Source organism: Podarcis vaucheri (assembly GCF_965113315.1).
Source record: "Podarcis vaucheri genome assembly, chromosome: 5".
NCBI lineage: Eukaryota > Metazoa > Chordata > Lepidosauria > Squamata > Lacertidae > Podarcis > Podarcis vaucheri.
In genome coordinates, this window is record NC_138763.1 from 83,771,381 (window position 1) to 83,795,298 (window position 23,918).

A 23,918-nucleotide genomic window follows, 5' to 3' on the forward strand; every position below is an offset into this window, starting at 1 on the left:
TGAGTACCCTTTCGCCCTGTTCTTTCCCAGCAATTGATATGCCTCTGATAGCATATATCCATAATGATTAGTAGCCACTGATAGTCTTAGCATTCATGAATTTGCCTAATCCCTTGAGAAAGCCATCTAGGTTGGCAGCCATAATCACATCTTGAGTAATTCCAGGGCTGTGCTTACACACACACACACACACACACACACACACACACACACACACACACAAAGATGTGGACCCAGATCAGCCCTATCCCAACCTAGGTCACACCCAACCCAGATCTGGTCCTATATCAGGGTAGGACTAAAGGGGCAGGGTAGGACAAATCCACTAGATTCAGTTTGATCTGCCCAATCTAGCGCCCAGCCCCATTAAATTGCATAGTGCAGTGTTGAGAAATATAGTGGACTGGGCAGGTGAGGTTTTATGATATGGATTTGTCATATATTCCAAGCCCAAAGCCTATACCTCAGTGCATGGAGTAAATTCAGACTCACGCAGATTATGTAGAGGTACTCAACAGAGATGTCCTCTATCTCCACTGCTGTTCGCACTTTCCACTGTTAGCAGAACTTGACCCATTAGCAGAACCATTTAGATCTGAATATATAATTGAATGAACAGGGAACATAATGATATGCCAATAATGTAGCATTATTTGTGAAAAGCCCTGAAAAAACCATTTGGAGGTGTCTTAGGTTTGATAGCTTCATACTCTTAGGCTCAGTTGTTTCAGGGTTTTTGCTGGGCGGCGGGCGGGGAGCATGTTGCAGCTGTTCTTGATTTGGTTGTGTATTAGTAAGTTGAGTGGGACTACTTCTAAATTAGTTGTCCTAAGAGGGTCCAATTTAGAATCTAAAATTAAGTGACTTATTTTATTATGACTAAACCTGGCTAAATCAAGGCTGAACGGCACAGAAGGCAAACTGTATTGGGCACAATCTAGTTCACAGGCAACCCTCCTATAAAGCTTCATTGAAGGCAGTAGAGCACAAACCTTATATCCCCTCTCAAACTTCTGTTTTTTAAAAAATGGAAGACTCATGAATGGAAACCATACTTATTAACACAAAAAAGTGTTACCAAATCTACTTATAGCAGGATCTACAAATATTATTTTGCATACAAAAAAAATACAGCAACTTCCCACCACATTTATTGCCACCTACTCTAGCCTCAGATACAGAGACTTAAAAAGAAAAGGAAAGGGACAGAAAGCCCATTGGTGCATTAAAATGTGTCTCAGGAATATTCAGCCATTAGAAGACGTGACCTTTTATCTCTAGAACCACATGTACCGCACCACTGACTTTTTTCTATGGAAAAATTAAGCCCATGTTTATATGCTTGCACAAAGGAAAGTGAATGTTGCAGTAAATGGAAAATTAAATGAAGACTCCAGACAAGCTATTAAAAGAACAAACTTTATTCAAAACATAGAGTAATACATTAAAAGGCATTAAAAGAGGGAGCTTGTAAAATATGTACAGGATAGCAAGGAAGGAGTTGGGATGCTAATCTGGAACCTGACTTAAAGAGAAAAACTGAGAGCCCGAAGCACTTCCATCAACGTTCTGCATTTGTACAGGATTTGTAGCTGAATAATTCCCTGTTGCAGACCAGGGAGTAGAAGTGCTTGATGCCATGAAGAAGTTCCCAGCTGATGGTGGAGGCTGCCTCACCATCTCCGCACCATAATATGGAACTGGGAAGTTGCTCGCCTGGGAAGTCTCAGATAGCCCAGTTCCACAAAAAGCAGCTTGCTGGTAATAAGCAGGGTTCAATTCCAGGGAGCTCTGCTGTTGCGGGGCAGAGAGATGCTCTCCTGGTTGCGTGCTGTGGAGAGGTGGCTGCCACAACCCTGCTCCTCCATAGCTTTCAGCATAATGCATGTTGTCTGGCTGGTAATATTGTTCCATATGAATATTTTGGCTGCTTCCTGGACTGCTTCTTGGGCTGCTGTCCAGGGTGCTTCTTGGACTGTGGCTATAGGGAGTTGTAGCATGGTTCCCGATCCTTATCCTGGAGCCGATCCTCTTTGGTGTTCTGGCCCTTCTGTTTTGAAACCAGACCTGAACAGAAGAAAGGAGAGAACCAGTATAGAGGACATTGTTACCATGAATATGTCTTTTTGATCCAACAGAGAGAGAATTACATTTAATAAATTATGCTTATTCCTCTGGGGTTTCTCTTTAGTTCTCTGCAGCATTTTTCTACTCTCTTCAGCTCCACATTCAAATATCCCATGTACATAATCTCCAGTTACTGTTAAATATAAAGCTTCTAAGTTGGAATGACTAAATACTGCTATTTTGCTGTCTTTTGTTCTGCAGTATCAGAAAAAGGCACCTTTAAAAGCTGCACAAGTGTACAGTTCCACAAGACTTTCTTTATTGAAGAATAACCTGTGGGTGTGAGCTTCACATGTAAGAAATTGTCAAGCATTTATTAATGCCAAGTGGATGGCTGCATACAAGACAAGACTTAACATCTCTGTGTGCATTTGTGCTGGAAGGCAACACTTTATGCCTGGCAATTGTTTTAAACATTCAATAAACTTAGTAACACTAATTTTAAATGGCTCACTCAGAAGACCTGCCCTGTTTGGGGTCTTCTGCCTCAGCCTCCCAAGTGTCCTGAGAGTAATGGAGTAGGCAGGAAAGTGTTTATATATATATTTCTAAATGCCAATTTCTCTGTAGGAGACAACTAAATACTTGCTCAACTTTTGCCAGAAAAAGCAATGCAGCTTAACTCGTTTTAGTCTCCCCAGTGCAAGCTGCTTATGGTTGCAGTCCTCTGCACATTACCTTGGGAGTTAGTGTTACCTGGATCAGGCTGCAAAGGCAGCCTATAAAACCAGTTTTAATGTACTTTTAGCACTAAGCAGAAATTAGATTTCTAAGCACCAAGCAGAAATTAGATTTCTAAGCTGGGTCTCTAAAGATTTTTTTTAATATGATTTAAACCCAGAACCCACGATACGCCCGCCCCAAAAAAACACACCAAAAAGGAGGAAGTTAGCTTTTGAACAAGGCGCCTTTCGCGATAAGCTGAGGGGTACACGGCGGACTAAGCCCTTCGACTGCGCAAGGATTATTCGAGCGTTTCAAATTGTTCCAGTATGTGCGGTTTAGGGAAGTCTTGGGAGCCCCCACCATCCCGATTCTTACGTGCACACGATCTTCCTCGACTCCGATGCACCTCGCCAGCGCCTCCCTGGTCTCGTATCCGGGGTACTGGTTCTCTGCAAAGGACTTTTTTAGGAGCTCGACGTGAGATGGGCTGAAAACAGTCCTTTTTCTCCTTCCTCCTCCGACTTTGGGGTGGCTTCCTCCTGGGAAAAGACAAAGGGGCAAATCTGAAGGAAGCGCTGGGCAAGCTTAAACTGAAGCTGCATCGCCTGCACTTGCCCGGGAGCAAGTCCCCCTGAATCGGGCGCTGCCTGAGGTTACACTGCGTAAAACGACCCCCGGTAGAGAACGCTTCAGTGGCAATTCTTTCAACCGCCCCGCTGACCACCCACCCGGCCGAGCGCAGAAGGGCAAAGCCTTCGCTTTTTACAGGAAGGCTTTTGTACCTGACATTGAAATCCACGCACTTTGTGGCCTTTAAATAAACCTCCGGTTGCTCGGAACAAGGCTTGAATGAAAAGCCAAAGCGTACGAATGTAACTCTTATTTCTACGCTTGCCTTCCTTTGTCGCAACTGATCCCAACCACGTTTATTAGGAAATTTAATCCCGTTTATGTGAAAGGGATTTAACAATCAGAAAATGTGTGTGTAAATGCTTCATGCAGTAAAATGCCGCAAATGCCTCATGCTTATAAGTAAAGATGTGCAAACCAATCTTGCGAAATGTTTCCATCCGAAGACATTTGAGCCCCTGTGTAATCCCTCCCCGGCTACCACAAATGGGTCTTTCCTATACCCTGATCCTGACCCAGAAACAGAAACACCCTTCATTTATAAAAACCGTTGTTTATGAAAGCCTGAATTTATATCAATCATTTGAGCAATTTTTTATAGACAAGTGAACTAAAAATCTTCTTAACCATCCTCTATTCTTACCTCGGCCGGTAGTTTTCATCTTGCAAAAGCGCTGCCTCGCTCTCTTCCAACAAAGCTGCTTTTCGCTTCCAAAATTGCCCTTGCTCCTCGAGGCCCGCTCCAGGTTTCTGGAGTTCGGCGCCTTTATAGCCCCTCCTGGCTGCCATTTGGCCGGCGCGTTTTCCTTGGAGAGAAGCGCTCCAGTGGGGAGGCGGCTTTTGGGGAGGAGCGAGTTTCAAGTTCACTTTTCAAGCGCTGCTTGACCAATCTAGATGGGCTGGAGCGCATCCTTCCCTTAGCATCACCCCTTAGCAAAACTGGAAAATAGCCCCATAGACTGGGAGAATTAGTGCGCACAGTTGAAGAGAAGGAAATTGAGAAGACGGGTTGGGGAGCGAGAGAGCCAGACAGAACTGTGGTTTATTTTTTAAAAATATTATTATGAAGCTTTCATTGTACAGACAGAGATGCGCCAAGACTGAGATGAAGCAGGCGCCTTCACAGCACCCTTTTCGGCGCCTGCTATAAACTTTGTTTCCTTTCCTTTACCTGCAAAAAGTTGCTATGCCTTTTAATCGGTGGTTTTAGCTTGACTGTAATTGCATTTTGCATGTTTTTCACTTTGACTTTTATCGATCATGTTCATGCTTTCGTAAGCCGCTTAGAGGTTTTCGTTAAGGTTAGGCGGGGCAAAAACCTGAAGGGAAGAATGTGAGTAACACCATTGCAAATAAAGGGAAGGCAAACGCCTCTTGCCAAGAAGACAGTAGGTCTTTCAAGCCCAAGCGGTTGATGTTAGATGCTCAGAGTATCCAGCCCCGGACAGACGTCGCAACCAAATCCTGAGTCTACACAGTCTCAATGCACTATCGCTTGTAACTGCAAGGGGGTTGCATTCTCTTTCTTCTTCTTCTTTTATTAAAGATTTTCTTGTTTTACAGAAGTATTTGTAATGTCTCTCGTATTTTTTACATGTAACATTTTTAGAAATCCGTTTCATTTGTTGAGACATTAGGGGGAGAAAAGAAGTGGTGGAGGGTCGGGAATATGAGTGGGGGTGGGTGGCGATGTTTCTTTTATGCTTAATTTATGTAGGGTTTGGTGTCAGCGTAGCTTGTGCTGTTCACTTGTATTCCTAATGGGGTTGCATTCTGAGTGAAAGCGAGCTTTCCGTTTCCTAGGCTTGCTTCAAACGTTGCTGGTACTTCCTTTCTTTTTCACTTCCACTATTTCCCAGTCCCTGGCAGTTTGTTAATCAAGAATGGTTCTCTGTTGGTACATTCTTTGTTATTTTTGCATAAGATAATTAACACAAGGGACCCTCCCTAAGAGTACCTATAAACCCTAATCATAGGTATGCTGACTCAGAATCGGCAAGGGAACTTTTTTTCGAGTAAGAACTACATTTTTTACGACTGAAAAAAAAAAAAAGCTTCCGTGAAGGTTGGGGGCGTTACAGAAAGATGTGGAAACCTCAGCAAACATATCAGTACTTTCTCGGGAAAGATTACCCCTGAACAAAAGAGGGCTCACATTGGGGGTGGGAGAGACACGATGAAATGTCTCTAATTTCTGCCATCATCATCGCTTAGAAGCTCGGTATATTTCTGCAGAAGGCAATTGATTTAAATATGTGTTCCTGTAAGGTACTTACAGTAGGGACTAGCAGAATTTCCTGGAAAATATTTCCTTGTATCCTTTGGGATACAATACGTTGCAATATGCAAAATTTTACAAATTTCTGTTATGCCACCTCTTACTCAATTTTTTTCTAAACCAAAAAGTTCCCAATGCTCCAACCTTTCCTCATTGTTCCATCCACTTGATCACTCTGCCGGCCCTTTTCTGAATTATCTGAACTGGAGATCTGTGATAACGCATCACCTGCTTGTATGCATAGGGTGGGATGGGGGGAGCAATTAATCCCTTTCCCCCTCCCCCATTCCAGTCCTAATTGCTTTCTAAATTGCTGTTTCCTTTGCATGGCAGTGGTGGGGAGAAGGTGGGAAGAACGCGGCGTATTTTGCAGTAGATCACAAAGGATTCCTGACCTCACCTCCCCGTTTTTTATAAATACAGTAACCGCAAAATAATCCCCTCCCCCTCTACATTATACTGCTGAGATGAAAAATACTTGAGTTTACCAGGAAGGGATTTACGTGTGGAAAGCCTGTGAGCTCGCGTTAATTCTGATTCTCAAAACAAGTTCCTGGGCTCATAATTCTTCTATTCTAAGTGTATGGCTTTTGTACTAAGCTCTTTATTGCTGGATCCTAGGTTCTAGTTAAAGGGAGGGAAGCAAATCTTTTGCTGCATGGTGCCTGTGACTTCCAATCCCCTTCTTCGGCCAATATTAGTTCTGAATGGGCAACTTGGATGGGTAAAAGAGCATGGTATTTACACCTCTTCCCCAGCACCAAAAATAGTTCTGAATCTCTACTCCCCTCCCCTCGTTTGCTGTTTTCAAACCCAACAGCAGATGACTATTCCAGTTCTCCCAACATCTGCCCCAAGCAGTGACAGAACTACATTTTGGGGCCCTTCACAACTAGCAATCAGTTCTGGGTAACAACTGTTGTCTTCTTCAGTGGGGTTGTTCCCTGATAGATTACCACATTTTAAAAAAAGAATTTCTGTTCTGGGTTATCACATCTGTCAAAGTCACTGGTGGGAATAAAAATGTTTCTGCTTGTGAACTAAATTCAGGTCTGGGGCCCCTCTGGGATTTGGCGCCCAGAATCTTAAGATTCATTGGTTTCGTAGGAGATCTGCCCCTGATTCCAAGCTACTCTGTGTATAACATAGGCAAAATGCCAGAATCTAGATGCTAGAACAGCTCTGGAGAGATAGATAAATGCAATACAATAGATAAGAGGCAAGATTAAAACAACACCCAATTGAGATTAAAAAAGCTAAGACTGGAGGATAAAACCTGCAATAAAAACAAGATACAAACCTGAACTAAATCTAAATGTCTTCACTTGACACATACAAAAACATCAAAGTGATGCCAGGCGAGGGGGGCGACACCCATTATCAGGGGTGCCAACTTGAATAAAATAGTGGGGGTCCCAGGAAGGCCCCACCCCACATATTTTGTCACATGGCATGGCACATACACACCATTGAATGGCAATGTGCATCAGTTCTTCCAACATCAGTCCCAAGCAGTGACAGACCTACCTACATTTTAGGGGCCTGTAGCTTGAGCTGTTCTGGGGTCCCCTTCACAACTAGCAATGAGTTCTGGGTAACCACTGTTGTCTTCTTCAACAGATCACCACATTTAAAAAATCAGATTTTGATTAGAATATCTGTTCTGGGTTGTTTCACGTGTCAAAGACATTGCTGTGAATTCAAATGTTTACGCATGTGGACTAAATCCCTCTGAGATTAGGTGCCCAGAATCTTAAGATTCATTGGTTTCCAACGAGATCTGCCCGTGATTCCAAGCTGCTCTCTGTATAATATAGGCAAAATGCCAGAATCTAGATGCTAGAACAGCTTTAGAGAGATAGCTAAATGTAATACAATAGATAAAAGGCAAGATTAAAACAACACCCAACTGAGATCAAAAAGCTAAGGTTGGAGGATAAAACCTGCAATAAGGACAACTAGCTGCAAGTAGATCTAAATGTCTTCACCTGACACATACAAAAACATCAAAGTGATGCCAGGCAAGCCTTTCTGGGAGTGGAAGGTGCGGGATTTATTTCCCCACATCCACCTCTCTGAATGAGGGAAAGAGTTGAGTGGTGGAGAACAGAGGGCATCATTACGCAGGAGAGACTGCTAAATCTTAGTGAAAGGAGAGGTACTAGGTGGTGTGTCATCTGGTGTGGATGAGGAAAGACTGCAGCGTTATCGGCTGCCCTGGGTGGAATCTACACATAAAAAACACTCTGCAACTGCTTTTTTTTATTAAAAAAAACATTTTGAAAAATATATTGAATTTCCTATAGCTCACCACAAAAAATGTAGTTCTTACTCGAAAAAAAGTTTCCTTGCCGATTCTGAGTCAGCATACTTAGGATTAGGGTTCATAGGTACACTTAGGGAGGGTCCCTTGTGTTAATTATCTTATGCAAAAATAACAAAGAATGTACCAACAGGGAACCATTCTTGATTAACAAACTGCCAGGGACTGGGAACATTCATTGTATGAGCTGGAAGGTTTCAGAACGTTTTCAGTTCCTTTGAGGATCGGAGGCAACTATCTTGCCTCGGGTACAGGGTGGAGCGGCAGGCTATTTGGATGCCGCAAGTCCCTGAAAGGCAGAGGAATATGCCACGTGAAAGTTGTGGGGATAGAAAGACAGAAAGAGAAATAGTTGAAGTGAACAAGAAAGGAAGCACCAGCAATGTCTGAAGCAAGCCTAGGAAACGGAAAGCTCGCTTTCCCTCAGAATGCAACCCTGTTGCAGTTACAAGCGATAGTGCATTTCGACTGTGTAGATTCAGGATTTGGTTGCGACGTCTGTCCGGGGCTGAATACTCTCAAAAGGCAGGGGGTTTCAGAGTGTACTTGCTGCATCTAGGCTTCTTGGGCAAAGCCTTTCAACATGCCTAAGTTTTGGCGCATCTCTGTCTGTACAATGAAAGCCTCATTATAATATATTTTTTAAATAAACCACAGTTCTGTCTGGCTCTCTCGCTCCTCAACCCATCCTCTCAATTCCCTTCTCTTCAACTGTGTACACTAAACTCCAAGCCTATGGGGCTATTTTCCAGTTTTGCTAAGGGGTGATGCTAAGGGAAGGGTGCGCTCCAGCCCATCTAGATTGGTCAAGCAGCGCTTGAAAAGTGAACTTGAAACTCGCTCCTCCCCAAAAGCCGCCTCCCCATTGGAGCGCTTCTCTCCAAGGAAAACGCGTCGGCCAATTGGCAGCCAGGAGGGGCTATAAAGGCGCCGAACTCCAGAAACCTGGAGCGGGCCTTGAGGAGAAAGGACACTTTGCAAGCGAAAACCAGCTTTGTTGGAAGAGAACGAGGCAGCGCTTTTGCAAGATGAAAACCACCAGCCGAGGTAAGAAGAGAGGATTGTTAAAACGATTTTTAGTTCACTTGTCTTTAAAAAAATTGCTCAAATGATTGATATAAATTCAGGGTTTCTTAAACGATGGTTTTTTATAAAGGAAGGTTGTTTCTGTTTCTGGGTCAGGATGTAGGGAAGGCTTTCAAAGACCCATTTGTGGTAGCCAGGGAGGGATTACACAGGGGCTCAAATGTCTTCGGTTGGAAACATTTCGCAATATTGGTTTGCACATATTTTACTTGTAAGCATGAAGCATTTAGTGCATTTTACTGCATGAAGCATTTACACGCACACTTTATGACTGTTAAATCCCTTTCACATAAACGGGATTAAATTTCCTAATAAACGTGGTTAGGATCAGCTGCGGAAAACGATGGCAGGCATATAAATAAGAACGTTAACATATTACCTAAAATTCTTTGGTTTGTTTTCATGCAAGCCTTGTTCGGAGCAACCGGAGGTTTATTTAAAGGCCACAAAGTGCGTGGAAATCAATGTCCGGTACAAAAGCCTTCCTGTAAAAAGCGAAGGCTTTGCCCTTCTGCGCTCTGCCGGGTGGTTGGTCAGCGGGGCGCTTGAAAGAATTGCCACTGAAGCGTTCTCTACCGGGGGTCGTTTTACGCAGTGTAACCTCAGGCAGCGCCCGATTCTGGGGGAAAGTGCAGGCGATGCAGCCCCGAGCTTTCCATGTCGGAAGGAAGATCTGCAAGCGTCGCATCTGTTTAAGCCGAGCGCTTCCTTCAGATTTTCCTCTTTGTCTTTTCCCAGGAGGAAGCTACCCCAAAGTCGGAGAAGATAGGAGAAAAAGGACCGTTTTTACTCCTGCCCAAATCGAGCTTCTAAAAAAGTCCTTTGAAGAGAACCAGTACCCCGGATACCAGACTAGGGAGGCGCTGGCGAACTGCATCGGGGTCGCAGAAGATCGTGTGCACGTAAGAATCCGGATGGTGGGGGCTCCCAAGACTTCCCTAAACCGCACATAATTTGAAACAGAATAATCCTTGCGTAGTCGAAGGCCTTAGTTCAGCCTGGTGCCTCTCACCTTATCGCGAAAGGCGCCTTGTTCAAGAGCTAACTTCCTTTTTCTTGGTTTTTTATTGGGGGGGAGGGTGTATCGTAGATGTAAAAGCTTTATAATTAACAGTAACTGGAGATTATGTACATGGGATATATGAATGTGGAGCTGAAGATAGTAGAAAAATGCTGCAGAGAAATAAAGAGAAACCCCAGAGGAATAAGCATAATTTATTAAATGTAATTCTCTCTGTTGCATCAAAAAGACATATTCATGGTAACAATGTCTTCTATATTCACAGAACATAATGCCTATATGCCTTTCGCACAATACAAAACAAGTTAACGTAGGTTCTCCCACTGTCATACACTAATCTTTGCTTGGTTGTTGTACCTGAAAGTGAAATTATGACCTACCTGTTTGGAAATAATGGGCATTTGGTTCTCTCCTTTCTTCTGTTTAGATCTGGTTTCAAAACAGAAGGGCCAGAACACCAAAGAGGATAAGGATCGGGAACCATGCTGCAGCTCCTTATAGCCGCGGTGAGAGAACCAGTTTAAGAAGCAGCCTGGACAGCAGCCCAATAAGCACTCCAGGAAACAGCCAAAATATTCACACGGAACAATATTGTCAGCCACAGAACTTTCATTATGCTGAAAGCTATGGAGGAGCAGGGTTGTGGCAGCCACCTCTCCACAGCACGCAACCAGGAGAGCATCTCTCTGCCCCGCAAAAGCAGGATTCCCTGGAATTGAACCCTGCTTATTACCAGCAAGCTGCCTTTTGTGGAACTGGGCTTTATGAGACTTCCCAGGCAAGCAACTGCCCAGTTCCATATTATGGTGCGGAGATGGTGAGGCAGCCTCCACCATCAGCTGGGAACTTCTTCATGGCATCAAGCACTTCTACTCCCTGGTCTGCAACGGGGAATTATTCAGCTACAAATCCTGGACAAATGCAGAATGTTGATGGAAGTGCTTCGGACACTCAGTTTTTCTCTTTAAGTCAGGTTCCAGATTAGCATCCCAACTCCTTCCTTGCTATCCTGTACATATTTTACAAGCTCCCTCTTTTAATGCCTTTTAATGTATTACTCTATGTTTTGAATAAAGTTTGTTCTTTTAATAGCTTGTCTGGAGTCTTCATTTAATTTTCCATTTACTGCAACATTCACTTTCCTTTGTGCAAGCATATAAACATGGGCTTAATTTTTCCATAGAAAAAAGTCAGTGGTGCGGTACATGTGGTTCTAGAGGTAAAAGGTCACGTCTTCTAATGGCTGAATATTCCTGAGACACATTTTAATGCACCAATGGCTTTCTGTCCCTTTCCTTTTCTTTTTAAGTCTCTGTATCTGAGGCTAGAGTAGGTGGCAATAAATGTGGGGGGAAGTTGGTATATTTTCTTTCTATGCAAAAGTATATCTGTAGGTCCTGCTATAAGTAGATTTAGTAACACCTTTCTGTGTTAATATGTTTGGTTTCCATTCATGAGTTTTCCATTTTTGCTGGGGCAACGGGGGCGGCGGTGTCCTTCCCGCTCCTCTTTCTGGTCCCAACGGCCGCCCATCCCCCACTCCCTCTCACTTCGCCGCGTAGAATCCAGGTTGGCGCCGCGCGCCTTTTCACGCCCAAACCGCCCCCGCCTGTCCTGCCTTCGCGCCCTTTGGCCACGCCTTCCCCTGAGGCGTCACACCGGCCGCCCTCCTCCTCCTCCTCCCTGTTCTCCCCGCTTCTCCCCACCCCCTCCCCTCGGTCTCCTCTTCGCTCCCTCTTAACATAATGACCCTCACCCCGCCCCACCCCGCAGGGGGGACCCACCCAGGAGGCGAGATAAGGGCATTAGCATGTCTGGCCTCTGAGGAAGGCTGCCCCCTCTCGCCTCCCATGCTGCTCCTTTCATTCCGTCGTCCTTCTGCTCCCCTCTGGCCCCTCCAGGCTCAGTGGGGGGGGGGGAGGCCGGCTGTGCTGCCCTAAATCCGCCTCTGCTTGGGAGCTGGATCTTCCTCACTTCCACTTCTACCCCACTCCAAATCTGCCTCTACAGCAGCCTCGGGGCAAAGAGGAGGCGCCACTGGTCTCTTCCCGCCGTTCTTCGCCATTTGATCTTGATCCCCCAACAATCTCCATTCTTCCCTGGGGGGGGGGCAGTTTTGGGACTCGTCTCAGGGGACCAAATAACTCCCTGCAGGAGTAAGTCTGGCCAAGGGGGCTGGGACGTCAGCTCAGGCAAATGCAACCCAGGGAGGATTTCACCCTGAAGCCTGTGCTCACTTTTTCATCTTTGCCTCCTTTTCTGAACCTGCCCCTGGGAATTCTCCCTCCTCCATAAGGAAATCCCTGAGGGCCCTCACAATAGCATTCCCTGGGCGGTTGCCAAATGCTGAGGGGTGAGCACTCTGCACATGCCTGGGAGTAAACCATCTACCAGCGTCTGTTAGATTCCCTTAGGTGAGAGAAAGGGTTTCTAGAGTGATAGCCTAGTAGGTGCCTCCCAGAACTCATTGGAGGAAGACTAAATGGTGACCACCACAGCACTGTCGAAAAGGAGGACACAGATATCATTCAATGGCTCTGTGCTAATGTAGGTAATGTTCATCTGTATGTTTTGAAGTATGGTTGATTCCCACCCCCTCAATTTTATTATTTTATCTGTTAGTAAACCACGTTGCAGTTTTTTGTTTTACAATCAAGTGGTGTATACATTTAATGAAATAAACAAATGGCCAAAGGCAACTTAAAAACAATTACTGTAATTTAAATAGAAATATAATGCTTCTCACCGTACTTAGGTGACCTGAATGCCTGCTTAGTCTGCTGTCCAAATGCTGACTGTTGGAGGGCATTTGTTTGAAAACTGCAGCTAGACCATAAAGCCCTTCAAAGAATGCTGTGTCTTCTATGTCTCTGTTCCAGCACTCTTTTGTTTCATCAAATTTCCACTATACTTTTCTTCAACAAGGCTACACTTTCTGAAAAACAACCTACTCACAATGGGCTTCAGAAAACACAAAGTTACTGTCTAACAACCTGCAGATTAACACACTCTCACATATTAAATAATTGGATTGATTGATTGATTACAGATCGTTCCAAAGAGCACCCACATTGAAGTATGATTTCTGGTAAAATAACTTATGGTGAAAAGAATCTTTAGGCAATCTTAATGCATGGAAGCGTTATGGGTATTTAAAGAGCTTAGATGGTTATTTGAAGATTGCTCTTTTTAAATATACATTGAGCTTTTGAAGGAAATGTCAAGACACAGCTCCACTTTTTCTGATATCTGCAGGCATAACACATTGCCCACAGTCAAATTGGACTTATTTGAGTAATATAATAATTTTAATACTTGAAACGGAAATGAGATGAAGTGGGTATCGATCAGGGAGAGAGAGCTTCATTGGCAGTAGCACCCCAGCTATGGAACAGCCTCCTCAGTGAGTCTTTCCTGTTGCCTTCTTTATCTTCTCTAAATCATCGAGTGAAGACCTTTTGGTTCACCCACATGGTTTAATTCTTTATTGAAGCTTGGGTGTTTTATACTCCCTGTGATGCCATTCATATAAGTTGCAAAAGATGTTTTTGGTTCTCTTTTATCTTTGGTTGATCATGATTTTTAATTATTATAAATCAAGACAGATCCATATAGTCAGGAATACGTCCCTCTCAATCCCTACCATTTCATTTACTTATGTTCTGGGATTTGGCGCCCAGAATCTTAAAATTCATTGGTTTCGTAGGAGATCTGCCCCTGATTCCAAGCTACTCTGTGTATAACATAGGCAAAACGACAGAATCTTGATGCTAGAACAGCTTTAGAGAGATAGGTAAATGTAATAAAATAGATAAAAGGCAAGACAACTCCCAATTGAGATCAAAAAGCTAAGGTTGGAGGATAAAACCTGCAATAAGAACAAGATCCAAAGCTGAAACTAAATCTAAATGTCTTCACCTGACACATACAAAAGCATCAAAGTGATGTCTCTGTGAGTGGAAGGTGCGGGATTTATTTCCCCACATCCATCTCTCTGAAAGAGGGAAAGAGTTGAGTGGTGGTGAACAGAGGGCATCATTACGCAGCAGAGACTTTTAAATAAGAGGGAGTCACCTTTTCTTTCAGTTGTTTTGCTAAACTGAGTCAATCCCCTCCCTCCCTCCCTGGTCACCCCTTTGGCCATTGACTCTTCGGCCGCTAGTAATAACCAATTGACTTTGACCTACTTTAGTCTGTGATTTCGTCCTTAGCCCTTGATTTTAAGCAGTGGTTCCAACCTGAAACTGCCAAGCCAGTGCACGTAACTACGCCACAACTGAATAAAGTGGCGTGTCCCACACCTGCATCGTACATAAATCACACTTGCGGTCCAACCAAAGAACACGCGCCCCCTTTACAAGGTTGCACACACTTCGTATCTGAAACGGAATGCAATCCCAATGCAAATCCTTCTCCGTGGGTTTGAGGGACTGACACAACAGCCCTGCAATGCAAGTCTGTCGCAGCTCAGAGGTTGGGGGTTAGCTTGCTCTCGGTTTCCTACCCAAAATCCCTAATAGAAAACACCCCTCGAGTTACAGCAAAGGTCAGCCTGTTGAAACTTCCCCCTTAGGCGTCCTCCCAGTGTTAATTCAACACTTCAACACGTATTTCCGAACAGAAACTTGACCTCCTGGTCCGTGCGTTTCAGTAGCCATGAAGTTTAAATGTTCATTAAAACAACCACCAGCACAGCGCTAATATCAAATTGGCATTGCTACTGTTCATATTAGGAAGTTACTTTGTGGTACATTCTGCTTTGAAATTTGTCAAATTATAATTTATGCGGTGAAACATTGTGATCTTTGAATCTTGGAGGAGAAAGGGACATAATGTATAAACGAACTCGTAATAGGTTGAAACGCAGCTATGTATTTGATACCTCAGCTGTGCTTGCTTGTTTTCCTTTCCTTGTCCTCCTACAAATAAACCCAATTCTATGTTCTTATGGCTTTTATTTACTGAATTTATACGCCGACCTTCGGAGCCCACATCGGCAAACAGAAACAGTACACAATTTAAAAACAAAAACAAAGCAAAAACATTCTAAAACATTTCGAACATTAAAAAAATAACAATTGCAAACACCTAAAAGCAATTTCAGTTAGGAAGAATCCTAAAAGTAATTATAGGAAGTTTGTTGGTTTGCTTTTTCAACTATTCTTCTGTCCGCTGATCTCGGGGTTATCAGGAAAATTATTCTGCAGCCACCAAATGCCTGAACAAACAGGAATATTTTCAAATTCCTTTTTTTAAAAATAATTTTTATTAACTGGCCAATCACATCAAATTAAATCACATCATATAAATTCCAAATTACAAAGCCAAATTTTTAAATTTTGTTGGGGGAACCCATACTTCAAGATCCAAAGGGGGATTCAGATCATCTTCTTATTACTGTGTTAATGTCCAAATCAGTCCAAACAAAGTTCATAATTCTATCCAGTCTTATCTTGGTGTTTCCACATCATATCTTATTCATATAATTTCTCTTTTTCCTTTACGATCTCTTCTGTTGGTCTCCTTAAGCCGATAGCAAGTATAATAATCCTGTGTGGATTTCCCGTTCCTCCATTAAGTCGAGACGGTTTCCATATAACTCCTTTGTAGATAACATCGCTCTTTCCATCGTAAATTTTGGCATTTGTCGCTCTTAAGTCCCACCGAGGAGTTGATCCACGATATGTAAACAACTCTATTTCTCTCTTCTCCTCCCAGACCCAAGAGCTCTAACAATGCCTCCCAAAATGGCGACGGCATTTTTAACTGCGTCATTTGAAAATTCTTAGCTTTCCAGCTTCGTCTTGAAACATTGCTTTGGATCGAAAGTTTATCTCCACACAGCCTTAAATCCACAGCTTAAGTCCTTAGTTTCTGACTCATTAGGGGAGGGGATTCTTGTTAAATCACATAAAAAAAAGGAAGGCAGGTTTTCTCCTCCCTCCCCCATTTGTCATACCATATATTGACGTATCTTCTCATATTTTATTCTTGTCTTGTTATCAGAGATCTCTTCTGTCAGCAGTCTTTACTCCCCTTTTTCCTTGAAGCATGTGCAATTAATCTCGTCCAAATAGTTTCTTTTAAAGATCATTGCAACCAGCAGCGGGAATCAGGGACAGTGTCCAGGAGAGCCGGAAATCCCACAGGAGGGCTTTGTGCCTAGTGCCCCCACCCCCACAAATTTGGGGGTGGTATAGGGCACAGCAGGCAAGGGCCGTCCCCCCCCCACAATCCTGGGGGGGGGTTAGGGAGGCTAATGACCCCCATCATAGCCTCCAAATTACCTCGTGTGGGTCGGAGAGATGTTATTGTCAGCCATCTTCCGATGCGCCACCTAGTGGCCCCTGGAATATTTTCAAACTCCTAAGGAAACGCAATAGTGATGAAGACGGGGCAGCTCACTAGAGAGAGCATTCCGCAACCGGGGAACCTCTTTAAATGGGCTGGCCGTCCAGATTGAATTAAAGCAAATTAAACCAACTACAACGGCACTGTCGTCTTATTTATTTGTTTGGATTTATAAAAGATTAACATACGAATCCTAACTTGCAGGTACCAGCTTGGAAAAGGCATTCTTGGTGCAAGGAACTCCTCTTCTAAGATGGCGGGTGACCTTGAATATCCAATGCATCGTTTTTAAAAGAACGTAAGCTGTTTCCTAAGTCTTCAAAACCAGCGAAAAATTGCTTACATAGCTTAGATTTCTTTCTTCGGTTGCCGCCGCTCTTGTGTATACCGTATTATTCGCATTTGATACGATTGCTGGCAGTTGCCAGAGCCTCCATCCAAGGCGATGTACTAATTTATTTAGACGGCAGAGGCTGGAATGAGGGGTATTGGAATTAAGTTGTTCCAAGCTTCTTTGTCGATATGAAATAATTTACACTTGCTTCTTTCTAGAACAACAACAAAACCTTTTTAAAAAGGAGAGTAGCCGTTTAAGATACGAAGTGTGTGTGTGTGGGGGGGTGTTCTTTGGTTGGACCTCGCAAGTGTCATTTTTGTACAATGCGGGTGTGGCTTGGCAAAGAAAAGGTGTAGCAGGCGCCCGAAAGATATATATCTCTCCCCCCCCCTCCTCTCTTCCATTCAGATGAAGAGTCAATTGCCAAAGGGGTGTCGACGGAGGGAGGGGTTTGAGCCAGTTTGGCAAAGCAACTGATTTTTTGAAAGAGAATGTAACTGTTTCTATGGTTGAGAAGCAAGGGTGAAACGCAAAAATGATGAAGACGGGGCAGCTGACTGGGAGGGCATTCCGCAACCGGGAAACCTCGTATTGGTAGAGAAGTAAGGGTGGGGTGACTCCCTCGTATTGGTTGAGAAGTAAGGGTGGGGTCGCCCAAGGGAGATAAATGCCCAGACCGAATCCCCTGCAGAGTGAACGAACCTGAGGGAGTTTTTTTCATGATGGCAACCAACAAGGAAGGTAAGAGAAACTTTTTTAAAAAATTATTATTAAGCCCTGAGCTTTCCATGTCGGGAGGAACTTCGGCAAGCGTCGCTTCAGTTTAAGCTTGCCCAGCGCTTCCTTCAGATTTGCCTCTTTGTCTTTTCCCAGGACGAAGCTACCCCAAAGTCGGAGGAGATAGGAGAAAAAGGACCGTTTTCACCCCTGCCCAAATCGAACTTTTAAAGAAGGCGTTTGAAGAGAACCAGTACCCCGGATACGAGGCTAGGGAGGCGCTGGCGAGGTGCATCGGAGTCGAAGAAGATCGTGTGCACGTAAGAATCGGGATGGTGGGGGCTCCCAAGACTTCCCTAAACCGCACATACTGGAACAATTTGAAACGCTCAGAATAATCCTTGCGTAGTCGAAGGCCTTAGTTCACCTGGGTGCCTCTCAGCTTATCGCGAAAGGCGCCTTGTTCAAGAGCTAACTCCCTCTTTCTTGGTTCTTTTTTTTTGGGGGGGGTGTATCGTGGATATAAAGGCTTTTGAACATAACGCCAATATGCCTTTCGCACAACACAAAACAAGTAGGTTCTCCCACTGTCATACACTAATCTTTGCTTGGTTGTTGTACCTGAAAGTGAAATTATGACCTCCCTGTTTGGAAATAATGGGCATTTGGTTCTCTCCTTTCTTCTGTTCAGATCTGGTTTCAAAACCGACGAGCCAGAACACCAAAGAGGATAAGGATCGGGAACCATGCTGCAGCTCCTTATAGCCGCGGTGAGAGAGCCACTCCAAGAAGCTGCCTGGACAGCAGCCCAAGAAGCAGTCCAGCAAGCAGCCAAAATATTCAAAATATTCACACGCAACATAATTACCAGCCACACAACTTTCATTATGCTGAAAGCTATAGAGGAGCAGAGTTGTGGCAGCCACCACACAACAACACGCAACCAGGAGAGTATTCCCCGCAACAGCAGAGCTCCCTGGAATTGAACCCTGATTATTACCAGCAAGCTGCTTTTTGTGGAACTGGGCTTTGTGAGACTTCCCAGGCGAGCAACTGCCCAGTTCCATATTACGGTGCGGAGATGGTGAGGCAGCCTCCACCATCATCTGGTAACTTCTTCATGGCATCAAGGACTTACACTCCCTGGTCTGCAACGGGGAATTATTCAGCTACACATCCTGTACAAATGCTGAATGTTGATGGAAGTGCTTCGGACTCTCAGTTTTTCTCTTTAAGTCAGGTTCCAGATTAGCATCCCAACTCCTTCCTTGCTATCCTGTACATATTTTACAAGCTGCCTCTTTTAATGTATGACTTCAATGTTTTGAATAAAGTTTGTTCTTTTAATAGCTTGTCTGGATTCTTCATTTAACTTTCCATTTACTGAAACATTCACTTTCCTGTGTGCAAGCATATAAACATGGGCTTAATTTTCCCATAGAAAAAAAGTCAGTTGCGCGGTACATGTGGTTCTAGAGATAAAAGACTGCAACATGGGCATTTATCTCTATTAAAAACTTTGTGGGGGATATTTTGAACACTTTTCTTGCTCTTAATCCCCCCCCCAAGGTTTGTGCTCTACTGCCTTCAATGAAGCTTTATGGGAGGGTTGCCTGTGAACTAGAGGTACCACTGTATATGCCTGAGGGAAGATAGCCGCGCCCTGTGGTGGCGCCTGGGGACCGGCTACCAGATAACTCTCGGCATTGTCTTCCCTTATTACTTTCCCGCAGCATCAGAGCTATAACGAACGTCTTGCTGGGGCAACGGAGGAGGGGGCGGGGGTGTCCTTCCCGCTCCTTTTCAAATAAATGGCGATTTAATTTCCCAATAAACATGGTTAGGATCGGCTGCGGAAAACGATGGCAGGCATAGAAATAAGAGCGTAAACTTCTTGCTGAGAATTCTTTGGTTTGTTTTCATGCAAGCCTTGTTCAGAGCAACAGGAGGTTTATTTAAAGGCCACAAAGTGCGTGGATTTCAATGTCAGGTACAAAAGCCTTCCTGTAAAAAGCGAAGGCTTTGCCCCTCTGCGCTCGGACGGGTGGGTGGTCAGCGGGGCGCTTGAAAGAATTGCCACTGAAGCGTTCTCTACCGGGGGTCGTTTTACGCAGTGTAACCCCAGGCAGCGCCCGATTCTGGGGGAAAGTGCAGGCGATGCAGCCCCGAGCTTTCCATGTCGGGAGGAAGATCTGCAAGCATCGCTTCAGTTGAAGCCGAGCGCTTCCTTCAGATTTGCCTCTTTGTCTTTTCCCAGGAGGAAGCTACCCCAAAGTCGGAGGAGATAGGAGTAAAAGGACCGTTTTCACTCCTGCCCAAATCGAGCTTTTAAAGAAGGAGTTTGAAGAGAACCGGTACCCCGGATACCAGACTAGGGAGGCGCTGGCGAGGTGCATCGGAATCGAAGAAGATCGTGTGCACGTAAGAAGAGGGATAGTGGAGGTTCCTGGGACTTCCTTAAACCGCAAATACTGGATAAATTTAAATCGCTCAGAATAATTCTTTCGATGTCATCCGAATGCGTTAGATCTTCCTGATGTCTCCGAGCTTAACGTGAAAGCTGCCTTATTCAAGAGCCAACTTCCTCTTTCCTGGGTTTTTGTGGAGTTTTATGGGGGGGGCTGTTGTACCGTGGATGTAAAGGCTTTTTGTAAGGGGCGGGTGCGTTGTGTCCCCTCCTTTTCAACTGCAGGAAGAAATTGTGCCCATACTTGTTCAGAAATCCTGGTTCCTGATTAAGGCTTCCTTTTCCTTCCCACTCAAATTATTGGAAGCACATTCTTTCAAATATCAAAGATTCTGGGTCTGTTAAAAACTCTTAAGAGACCTGGTTTCAACCTAATTTGAGGATAAAACCATCTGGTTTTCTAGGCTGCCTTTATAACCTGACTCACCTGACCGAACTCCCAAGGGAGTGTGCATAGGATATTCCTATTAGGATGGCAGCTTTCAGCACCTTGCATTGAGAGACCAAATGTGCAGCATTCAGCTGCAACCACAGTTAAGCAACGTTGCTTTTCTAGCCAATGTCCCGCAAATCCCTAGTTCTCCCACACTGAAAAAATTACACCACACGAGGCACCAATATTCGGTGGTCCTCTGAGCTAGAAAGTGAAATTATGACCTATCCATTTGGAAATAATGGGCATTTTGTTTTCTCCTTTCTTTTGTTCAGACCTGGTTTCAGAACAGAAGAGCGAGAACAAAGGTGACTGGTTCCAAAATAATGATCAGGACCCGAGCTACAGCTCCTTATAGCCGCTGTGACAGAAGAAGAAGTCCATTCAACAGCCAGGGGAGCAGCCCAAAAAGCAGCCATGCAGCTTCCATTATCCCGAAAGCTTTTGTTCAGACCTGGTTTCAGAACTGAAGAGCGAGAACAAAGATGACTGGGTCCAAAACAATGATCAGGAACCAAGCTACAACTCCTTATAGCCGCTCTGACAGAAGAGGTCCAAGCACTCCGAGAAGCAGTGCAAGAAGTCCGACGCAGCAACTTTACCAGCCACGCAGCTTCCATTATCCCGAAAGATATGAAGGAGCAGGGTTCTGGCAGCCACCTCTCAGCACCACGCAACCAGCAGAGCCCATCTATGCCACACAGCAGCAGAACTCCCAGGAATTGAACCCTGTTCATTACCAGCCAGCTGCTGTTGGTGGAACTGGGCTTTGTGAGACTTCCCAGGAAAGGAACTGCCCAGTTCCATATTATGGTGCAGAGATGATGAGGCAGCCTCCACTATCAAATAGTAACTTCTGTACTCCATCAAGCAGGGAAACTCCCTGGTCTGCAATGGGGAACAGTCATGCAACGGGGAATTATCCAGCTGCAAATCCTGTGCAAATGTTGCTTGAAGATTACCAAAATTGGCAGCAAAGCAATATCTTCCCTTCTCCCGACGCCTTCTAGGGTTACTCATCCATATAAATACATTTTAAAGTTTTTCAATAAAATTTGTTATTTTAATCCTTTGTCTGGGATCATCATCTGGCTTTCCTTTTACTGAAGCATTCTCTTCCCTTTGCCCAAGCAAGCTAAGACCACTTGTATACTGAAATCAAAAATAAAAGCTGAACAATTGGCCACTTGTTCAAATAAGGGCCACACTCAAAATCTGGGGTTAGAACAATTGGGTAAATGTTTCAAAATGTTCCAATTTTGCTTTTGCTTTTCTCGGGTTGATGTGAGTTAAATGTTTAGTTGGGGTTGGCAGTTACTGTAATTTGGGTACATATAAGTATAAACTGTTGATGATGATTATTATTATTATTAGTTTCTTGGTTTGCTATTTATTTGTTTTGTTTTTTAATGTTTGATGCATTGTGTTGTAAGCACAATGTATTTTTGTACTCTTTACAGAAAACAATAAAGCATATATGGATATAGATATACACGTGCGTTTTTGTGCATGCGATTCTATGGGGATGGATCTTTCTGAGCCCTGCCTGCCTGCTATGCTACATAATGCACTCCCTTTTTTAAATGTTGCCTGAATACAGAAAGGGGTTGTTTCTGCTGAATCCCCTCTCTGCTTTTGCGTGCAACTTCCACGAAGGAAGAGTTCACCCAAACCAAAATCCACAGTAGCTTGATGATGTGACTCAGACATTGGGTTAAATCAGGGGATTCAAAAGGTTAAATGAGGATGCTATTGGAGAGTATTGGGAATGCCTTACAAGATTCCAACCTGTTTATAATGCTACACAATTATCACTTCATCATTCAGTATTTCCTCTTGTCCCTAATCTTAAACCAAGCTAATCCTTGCTGAGTTTCTGACAACCAGACAAGGGACCAATTCTGCTTATGCGGTTCAGGATTTGCTTTCCAGCCAAATGGTTCTGAAACCGGGTTTCACTTCCACGAGCTTATTTCTCTATTTATATCCCTCCCAGGGGCGCCCACTTGGATAGAAGATGGGGGGGGGAGGCCAGGTAAGCTCTGCCCTGCTCGATTTGGGGGGGGGGGCAAGGGACCTGGGCCCAAGAGTTGGCTCCTAGGACCCCACCTTCTCCCCCCTGGGACCTTGAGGCGGCCCACCTCCTTCTTCCCTCTCAGCCCCCGACACCCCCGCGAGGGAGACCAGCCGGAGAGGCGGCGACTGGCGCCAAGGCACCCGAGGGAGCTTCGGGGCTGGTAGGAGGGGGGGTGTTTGTGTGTGCAGGGTGGGGGGGGGTTGCAGGGATTTAAACCCTGCCTGGCCTCAGGCCAACACGCTAATACGCCGCCAAATATATATATGTCTGAGGGAACATAGAATCCAGGTTGGCGCCGCGCGCCGTTTCCCGCCCAAACCGCCCCCGCGCATGCGCTCCCGCCTCTCCTGCCTTCGCGCCTTTTGGCCACGCCTTCCCCTGCTGCGTCACACCAGCCGCCCTCCTCCTCCTCCTCCTCCTCCTCCTCCTCCTCCTCCTTCTCCCTGGTCTCCCGCTTCTCCCCCCGCCCTGTCCCCTCGGTCTCCTCTTCGCTCCCTCTTCACACAATGACCCCCCCCCCACCCCGCAGGGGTGACCCACCCAGGAGGCGAGATAAGCGCATTAGCATGCCTGGCCTCTGAGGAAGGCTGCCCCCTCTCGCCTCCCATTCTGCTCCTTTCATTCCTCCATCCTTCTGCTCCTCTCTGGCCCCTCCAGGCGGGGGGCGGGGGCTGGGCTGCCCTAAATCCGCCTCTGCTTGGAAGCTCACTTTGGTTTTTGGTTGATTATGATTTTTAATTATTAAAACACAGATCCATTTATTCAGAAATACGTCCCTCTCAATCCCTACCGTTTGATTTACTTATGTACTGCTTTTGAAATGAACCTCACAAAGTGGTTTACATCAATATTACCAAAACAATAAGCATCCATTAAAAATGTAATAAAACAGCAAAGGCAAACTGCAAGGGGGGAAAGTTCGATGATTTTAGGATTGTAGCTTTTAAAAGTGTAGTTTAGTGGGAGGTTGGATCTTACTATTTTTTGTTAAAGGTGAACCTCATTTTTGTTCCAAATTGCTGCTCTCCAGACCAGTTTCTATTCATCCAGACCAAATGATTCTGCCACCCTGACCAGTTAATACTTAAACTCTTGAGTATTGCTTCATCAGTGTGATTACACTATTGACAGAGAACTTTGATCACCACGTTAACATCTATGATGTCATGAATAGCTCTATCTGAATTGAAATTTACATGGATTTGCTGAACATTCGGATGTCTATCTAAATAGTGTGTGAAGCAATCCTAAGAGAATGATAACTTGGGAAACTGCTCTGCTTGGCTGTCCTCCAATTGCATTCAGGATAAGAAAAAGACTACAGTCAGGGCATGCAGATCTCTGAAGCACCAGGTGTGTATCCTTTCTCCTCAAACTACTTGCCAGCTCAAACACTGCACAGAAT

The 23,918-nt window shown here is 44.6% G+C and overlaps 1 protein-coding gene and 2 long non-coding RNA genes across 4 annotated transcripts in view; 2 read left to right on the plus strand and 1 right to left on the minus strand.

Annotated features, from left to right (window-relative positions):
• Window positions 1–23,918, plus strand: part of LOC309532342 — an 86,698-nt gene that overhangs the window by 13,472 nt on the left and 49,308 nt on the right. The window lies entirely within an intron of this gene.
• Window positions 1,982–4,522, minus strand: LOC309532951 (uncharacterized protein; the record flags this gene model as incomplete). The annotated part of the gene is made up of 3 exons (XM_082223737.1): window positions 4,067–4,522; window positions 3,169–3,332; window positions 1,982–2,067 (listed from the first exon to the last, which is right to left on the minus strand). Exons 1-3 carry the CDS (start codon window positions 4,210–4,212, stop codon window positions 1,982–1,984), a joined length of 396 nt encoding a protein of 131 aa, XP_082079863.1. The 5' UTR covers window positions 4,213–4,522.
• LOC309532364 lies at window positions 12,417–18,048 on the plus strand. Its single transcript, XR_014219816.1, has 3 exons — window positions 12,417–12,678; window positions 16,687–16,780; window positions 17,693–18,048. It is a non-coding gene; the product is annotated as an uncharacterized lncRNA (long non-coding RNA).